Below are 8,609 nucleotides of genomic sequence, written 5' to 3'. Positions count from 1 at the left end.
CTCTCTCTCTCTCTCTCTCTCTCTTTCTCTCTCTCTCTCTCTCTCCCTCTCTGACGTGAGGTCTTGCACAAATTGATTAATAAGTTTCATACTTTGTAATCAAATGTAAAATATAATTTCCTATTATACTAGTTCATAAAAAAAATCACAATACACATGAATCGTGTTCAAAAGGTTTATTGAATACAGATTTGACTCAATGCCTAATACACATTTTATTGCTTGCTTTTCAACACGCAGTGGCGGTCTGTCTCCCTGAAATGAGAAGTATATGATAAAGTCAATATCATAACTATCTGGTAACTTCCTTTACAGACTGTTTAGTCTCTATAGTTTCACTATCACTTTTGTGTCTGCCTGTTCCTCGTGAAACTGTGTATTCGAAATAATATTTTTGCAAGCATATTCTGTATTCAGAAAAGGTTAAAACAAGAAATGTATGTAAAAGAAATATATGTAAATACACGAAAAACATCTTGAGAGTTGTATGATCTGTTTATCTTAACTGCGTGAGTGAGTATGGTTTTACGCCGCTTTAAGCAATATACCAACACTATAACGGCGAGGGACACCAGAAATTGACTTCACAGATTGTACCCATGTGGGGAATCAAACCCGGGCCTTCGGCGTAAAGGGCAAACGCTTTAACCACTAGGCTTCCCCATCGCCCCTTATCTGATTTTAAACCCTGCCATCTACACATTATCTGTTAGTCTGTTTGCTGTTTAACGCCGGATATATCTCGTGCCCAAATATAAAAGTACTATAATGGACACTATTAACATTATGAAAATAGATTCCATACTAGAGGCATTCGGTCATTCAGAAATATGTTTGTTTGTTTGTTCGTTCGTTCGATTATTTGTTGTTGTTTAAGGTCGCTCTCAGCAACATTCCAACTATATAACGGTGGTCTGTAAATAATCGTGTCCTGACCAGACATCCCAGTGATTGATATCATGAGCATCGATCCACACACTTGGGATACGATGCCATGCATGTACCAAGTCAGCGAGCCTGACCACCTGATCCCGACAAGCACAGTCGCCTCTTACGACAATCATGAGTTGCTGAAGACCTATTCCTACCCTGATCTACACGTGGACAATCATGAGTTGCTGAAGACCTATTCTTACCCTGCTCTACACGGAAACAATCATGAGTTGCTGAAGACCTATTCTAACCCCTGATCTACACTGCGACAAGCATGGGTTGCTGAAGACCTATTCCTACCCTGATCTACACGGAGACAAGCATGGGTTGCTGAAGACCTATTCTTACCCTGATCTACACGGGGACAAGTATGGGTTGCTGAAGACCTATTCCTACCCTGATCTACACGGAGACAATCATGAGTTGTTGAAGACCTATTCTTACCCTGATCTACACGGGGACAAGTATGGGTTGCTGAAGACCTATTCTTACCCTGATCTACACCGGGACAATCATGAGTTGCTGAAGACCTATTCTTACCGGGGTTTTCACGGGTGCTACAACTCAATACTCGCTTGGTTAATACATCTACTATCATGATTAAAGGTAATATAATTGAAACTTATTCTCCTATCAAATAATGTCACGAACCTGTGACACTTGTATGATTCTAACGATAAAATCTTACCCACTCTGCCAATTATGGGCTGAAAAAGACAAAAACTTGTTTATTATATGTATCACTTCAATGTGTTTTTTGTTGTTTAACGCCGCACTCAGCAATATTCGAGCTATGAACAAAGGAGTCTGGACCAGACAATCCAGTGATTGGCATCGTGAGCATCGATCCAAGCAATTGGCATAGCGAGCCCAACCACCAGATTCTGTTTGTCGCCTCTTACGACAAGCATGGGTTTCTGAAGACCTATTCTAAGCCTGATCTACACTGCGACAAGCATGGGTTGCTGAAGACCTATTCTGACCCTGATCTTCACGGGGACAAGCATGGCTTGCTGAAGACCTATTCTGACCCTGATCTTCACGGGGACAAGCATGGCTTGCTGAAGACCTATTCTAACCCCGATTTTCACGGGTGTCGGTATATGTTGGTATTTGGAAGGCTATAACAAAGCAAGAGGTATGGACACTGAGCGATACATTCCACAAGGGATCAAATCAACTTAAAACACGACTATGGCTAAATAAAAATAAGAGGATTTGGACTACATCTTCCTTAAACTGGAACATAACTGTTCACATATTCATTTGTTTTCCGTCAACAGGTCCTGCGCTTGGTTACCATGATGTCTACTCGTATTTCTGTGATGTACATAGGATTAATAATTTACTGGTTTTGTAACTTTCTGAAAATGGTATATGAATGGTATATCCTGTTGTGCCGTGTTCCATGTTTTGACATGTCTCCTGGGCTATGTGATGTTGCTGTTGTGATTTAACTTACCAGTCTGGTTCGAATCCGAGACTCGGACAAACACTGGGGTTGGACGTGGTGTACTCCAGAGTGCCCACCGACTCCAAGGATGTGGCGTTGAAAATGTCGAGATTGCTTAAAGAAGATAAAACATGCCTGTTACAACCATCATAATCATTTCCCATCCAAGATCATATGGGGTTTGACATTACAGATCTTAGGTACTCAATGGGTAACCGGTTGAAACCACAAAGACATCCTAGTTAGTCGGATGGTCTGGAAGAGAACTTGAATGATTTGGCTTTATTTTCGATGATCAAACCAAAAAGTATCATGATATGTCATAACAGGATTTTGGTGACTGTATCCGACCAGACATTCGTTTGTTTCTGTACACAATGTAGCATTGTTCTTCATTTCATTGAGGGGCGGTCGGGTAGCCTAGTGGTTAAAGTGATCACTTGTCACACCGAAGACCCGGGTTCGATTCCCGACATGGGTAAAACCTGTGAAGCCCATTTCAGGTGTCCCCCGCCGTAATATTGCTGGAATAGTGCTGAAAGCGGCGTAAAACCATACTCACTCGCTGACTCACTCTTTCCTTACACTGACCTGACACCAGGGTAGGCCACGTATATCAAAGAAGAACAGCGGTTGATCTTGACGGCCCCGGATGGTTCGCCCGGAATGCAGTACAGCAGCTTGAAACAGTTGGTCGCAATGTCGTAGATCCATACACCACCGGCAGCATCAATAAACACGATACTGTCTGTCGAAGAAAACAAATCAAATTTTGCGTTAATCACCACTTAATTACAAAGAATGACATGGAACATGTTGTAGATATAGCATGGATTTGCCGCTTACCCCTTTTCTCAAAACAATTTCAAATGAAAGTTGTGTTTGTTTGTTGTTTAAGGTCACACTCAGCAATGTTCCAGCTACATGGCGGCGGGCTGTTAATACTCCGAGCCTGGACCAGACACTGTTGAGTCTTACTAGGTCTTCAGCAACCCATGCTTGCCGTAAAAACGACTAAACGTATTGTAAGAGGCGACTAACGGGATCGGGTGGTCAGGCTCGCTGACTTGGCTGATGCATGTCATCGTATCCCAATTGCGTGGATCGAGGTCAATCACTGGATTGTCTGGTCCAGACTCGATTATTTACAGACCGCCGTCATATGGCTTGAATATTGCTGAGTGCGGCGTTAAACAACAAACAAACAAAGAAGGTTGGGGTATATGTTCCACTGTACGTGGTATATGTTTTGTTATACGTACTATCGTCAATGACGTCAAACGATGTAATGGACATTGAAAACTTCAGTTTGGTCTGCAAATCTCTCCCTGTCTTGTCGACGCACTTGATCTCCTTGCAGTCGCTGAAGTACACTCGCCTTAAAGAGAAGATGATTGCTTGCAGTCAACATGGAGTATTGTTTATTTGCCTGACAAACGTATGCCAAATTTCATTTGAGGATACTTCAGACGTTTTTGTTTTGAAACATCACCCAACAATGTGCTTGGTCTCTGTTATATTTATAAGGTCAAGCACCTAATATATTGAATAATCTGACCAGGTGTTGCTATTGACCTTGCTGGTCTATACTTGGCAATTTTCCAAGCTTTCGCTTGAACTTGTAACTGTTAATATGTAACACTTGAATAACATTACTCAATCTATTTACTGAGATAAGGAACATTCACGAGCAGAGATGGTAAATATGGTAAATAACATCGCCCTCGCCTTGGTGCCCTGGCCCTGATACTCACTGTAGTGGGCCTCACGAACCATAAGGCTTTATGTTTTAAAAGACAGGTTTGGATGTTTCAAGAGAAATAAACCAATCCGAGAAAAGGAGTATGAGAAAAATATAAATACATTTTCTTTCCCACTTGTATCACTGGTGAACGGCTGATCAGAGTTGCGTCCCTTGGGCACGCCAGAAACCTATGATTGTTGGTTCGAATCCCGGTTCGCCCCGATTATGTTTCTAAGTTTGTCAGCACCATACCCGTGCTCGTGGGTTTCACCAAAGTGGTCAACGTCTGAGACCTGCATCACTTCGGTCTTTCCTCCCACATTAAGCAGACACGCCGTGATATAACTGGAATACTGTTCAAAGCACCGTTAAATCCAACACACTCACTTACTCACTTGACCTACACTGCATATAATTAATCTTAAATTGAATAATTAAGGAACTAGACCGTTATGAACAGTAATTTTGTGTAAAATACAGAAACATAACTGCGATACCAACCCATTAAAAGCTCCGACTCTCCCAGCCTCGCAGGAAAACTTGGTAAGAAGCTGCAAAGGTCCGCCAGATGTAGGAATGGACGCAAGTTGATCGATACCCGTGTTGTTATAATCATTAATGGCGACATACAGCAGATCATCCAAGACAGCGATACCAGTACCGCTTCCAAGATCTTCGTCTAGACAGAGACAAACATATAATGCACAAATATAATACTGTAATATGGAAGCATACAGTCAACATTTGTAGTTTAACGGGCGGTGGGGTAGACTAGTTGTTAAAGAGTTCGCTCGTTACGCCGACGATCCAGGTTCGATTCCCAAAATGGGTACAATGTGTGAAGCCCATTTCTGGTGTCCCCCGCCGTGATATTGCTGGAATATTGCTAAATGCGGCGTAAATCCATACTTAATCACTGGTAGTTTAACAAGTGATTTTTATTCTTTTTAGGAAAAAACGTACCTGCAATAATATTTCAGGTTCATACATGTAGGAATTTCTATTTATTCCTGACTATCCTGACTATGTTACCTTCAAGAAAGATGCAGTTAGGGGCATTTCCTGTATACACGTACTGCTATAACAAGAAGCTTCAACCATCCATAGAAGAAAATGAAAATGGTGTGAAAATTCTAGATTGGTTTCCGCATTATTGTTTAACCTCTTAGTGTTTGATTGTTGACGTTTCTGTATTACTGGCAGGAAATTAACGAGGTATTGAGGGTGTAACGACTTACCGTTTAGTGCAGTGTTTGTGGTCCCGGACACGCAAAAAATCACGAGGGGCCGTAACGAGATGCCGTATATGCTGTAACTTGATGCATTGTCTCCGCTTACTGTAAAATCGCTGACATTATAAGTCACATCCAAACTTGGCAGGATCGTCCCCACTGGGTCAACCTGAGCAATGTCGGTCCGATCGCATCCACCAACAAGTGCGGCACATCCTTCCACTGTAAAACATCAACGTAAATCTTGTGATTGGGAAATTTGTAACCCTGATCTACACGGCGACAAGCATGGGTTGCTGAAGACCTATTCTGACCCTGATCTTCACGGGGACAAGCATGGGTTGTATTACGAAATACAAATCATACAAGCATAAAGCTTGATAAAGTGAAAGGTATATATGACTGAATTTCAACTAGACGGTTGAAGATTTCTTGTCTGGAACTAGTTTTTTTCCAGTATACTGAATTTGTCAGTTCAATTGTTCTAATGACAGTCAGCTTAAAAGTATTTTCATGTCCTTTCATAGATCAATCTGGTCTCTTTTGTCAACATGAAGGCGGTTCAGGTGAACGCTCTCTCCGATTTTGCCTTTCGTTCGTTTCTCTACTTACGTGCAGGACAGTCCGTTGATTGATTCCCGGTCAATGCTGTGAGATCGTTGATAAGATCGCAAAGTGTGGTGTTGAGGGCTTCGAGATCATTTTCAAAGCAATCACCGGGAGCTGAAACAGAAATATACATCAACTGTCGTTCTTTATTTAAAACCATCACTTTGTGTTTGTCCCGGTTTATTGACGATACAATGCTGTGATCAGCCGTACATGTATTGGAACTTGGAACTTAAACACACCTGTAGGTATGGAAACATCTATAATTGTAAACAGTTCATGAATAAGTTAGATGTCATCACGTTCTCCGTAAAAGTCCAGTGCTTCTCTTATGTGCAATGGCATATTGGTTCCACAATGGTCTCAAATAATTATGTTTCTTTGTGACATTACACCGAATGAATGAATTACATACTGCTGATTGAATTATATAAACTAAAGATAAAATAAAGTATACACTCTTCAAAAAAAAGAATCGCAGAGGTAGATTTTAAGTAAATAAATGTATTGTACCTAATTAAGTCGATATGTTTAATTTAATATCATAGATACAAATATGAAATTTTGGAGCTCGATAATCACATGTTGTCGTTGTACAAAGGCACTGAAAACTGTTCATTGTCACATTAGGTCACAAGGTTGCGCTGAACTCGTGTGACCGCCCCGGGCAGCAATCACGAATCTTCTTCTCCTCGGCACTGGCTGAATAAGTGAACGAATTCTGTCCTACCACTACCACAAGTTACGAATGTGCATTTTGTTTTACTGTTCCTCCATGACAATTTTGAACAAGTATGAAAACAATGCCGTTTAAGACATCGCAAATCGACAATGGTTGCATTTTGACGCACCGTTTGTCGAATATCAGGCCACCAACATTTCCAATTTAAATACCGGATTTTTGTGTTGTCGGGTTCAATGTATTTGCATGTGGTTGAGACGGGTGCCACCGTTGGGACAAGATACGCACAACACTTTGCGAACACCTGGTATCATCACTATTTGATAGTTATTCATAAACACGTGGTGTAGTCGGAATCGTACAATCGACTATGGAAAGGATTTTGTCATTTTTTTTTAAAACATTTGTTTTTTAACTTTGTACACCACCATCCCACACTGCAAAGTTAAGGGAAACTGATCAAAGTGGCATTTGTTTACAGGCGTTTTGGCCTAGAATTCAACTTAATATTTAGGTTTATCATATTATGGGGAGGTTTCTCGGCAGGATAAAGCCAACGGATGAAAACGGTACCCATAGAAATAGAGATGTAGATATGAGGTAGGTACTACTTTCAGTGTTTACAAACAAACATGGCATCGCCCTTGTCGATAGCCATCGTGAACCTGCACAAACTACTGAAATAATTGTTGTCATTATCAATACAATATTATAAGATACTGAAAATCAGTGAGAGACATAGCTTTGACATTTTATTCGATAGTGATTTTGAAACACATGCTCACGATAACGTTGGAATTGTACAATGCGTTCCGCGTTTGGCAGATACTCCTTGTGATTGAGGAAAGGGTTTTGTCGCTTTAATTGACTACCCACCACTGTCATCGTGTTGTTTGCACCCTTACAATACACCGCCAACATGTTCTCTTGATTGTCATATTACGCCTAATCCTTCCGTTTCCTTTTCCATGCAATGCCATCACTCGATACCTCTTTGTATTTCTGTAATCAGCTGTTTTTTGCAAATATCCCCTACTTTTTATCCCCAACAGTCACTTTGCGCACACGCGATTGAAATGTAAATAATGAATCTTTAGATACAAGTTCTCCGAAATTGTTTGATAGGCATTAGTTAGAAGTTGACGGATGACAAGGTAGACACAATTTTATGGATAACAACTTCTTAAATACCGTAAAAAGCGACGTTTTGGAATAGATCCGTTGTCAAGCAAGTGCTCCTGAAGCTAGAAACTATAGTTGAACTAAAGAAAAGCTAACAGATGCCGACCGCCTTCGTGGTCTAGTCGTAGATAGTCGGCCCGGAGAGCGATAGGTCCGGGGGCTCGATCCCCGGCCGCGTCATTCCATAAGACGTTATAATATGGTACTTGTTGTTACCCTGTCTGGCGCTCGGCATTAAGGTCGGCTCGGCAATAGACATCACGTTGTAGGTTTAGATTAGATTAATTCTGTAATGCTTTATAGATCTTTTTTTCAAAAATGCCATTTACTTACTCTGACATGGACACTGTTCATCGGTGACATCAAAGATACTTTGGAAATCAGCCTTAGCGGTTTCTAGTTGAGTCAAGAGCTCAGCGAGCTTGTCGGGGAGCTCAGCTGGTCCAGGCGGACATCCGAGTGATGGCGCAAGGACAGCCAGGAGAACTATGAAGAGACCGTTGTCGAACATCGTCATGTTGATTCCGATTGACTTTCCTCCTCACCCTCAAGAGTTATTATAGGCATTCGAAATTCTCGTGGACCAGTAGATACCTGTCACGTATCCAGGTGTGTCACACACGTGGTAATATCTACCACGCTGTATGTAATTGATTTTGATAAACCGCAGCATATTTTTACGAATTGAAACAGATGGTAAGGTTCAGGTTTTGTCTGTTTGACATATATTTTGAATTGGTTGAAGGACATCATACAACCTTGGTGTAGAGTGGA

The 8,609-nt window shown here is 41.2% G+C and overlaps 1 protein-coding gene across 1 annotated transcript; it reads right to left on the bottom strand.

Annotated features, from left to right (window-relative positions):
• Positions 1-201: 201 nt before the first annotated feature.
• On the bottom strand, positions 202-8,352 carry LOC139472465 (uncharacterized). The gene is made up of 9 exons (XM_071254941.1): positions 8,169-8,352; positions 5,975-6,085; positions 5,369-5,584; positions 4,632-4,809; positions 3,649-3,764; positions 2,978-3,134; positions 2,396-2,500; positions 1,622-1,640; positions 202-255 (listed from the first exon to the last, which is right to left on the bottom strand). Exons 1-8 carry the CDS (start codon positions 8,350-8,352, stop codon positions 1,634-1,636), a joined length of 1,074 nt encoding a protein of 357 aa, XP_071111042.1. The 3' UTR covers positions 202-255; positions 1,622-1,633.
• Between the last annotated feature and the right edge of the window lie 257 nt (positions 8,353-8,609).

Source organism: Haliotis cracherodii, unplaced genomic scaffold, assembly GCF_022045235.1.
Source record: "Haliotis cracherodii isolate W230 unplaced genomic scaffold, xgHalCrac1.p SCAF_24, whole genome shotgun sequence".
Lineage (NCBI taxonomy): Eukaryota > Metazoa > Mollusca > Gastropoda > Lepetellida > Haliotidae > Haliotis > Haliotis cracherodii.
Note: the sequence above shows the minus strand (reverse complement) of the source record. Positions and strands in the feature narration are given on the sequence as shown.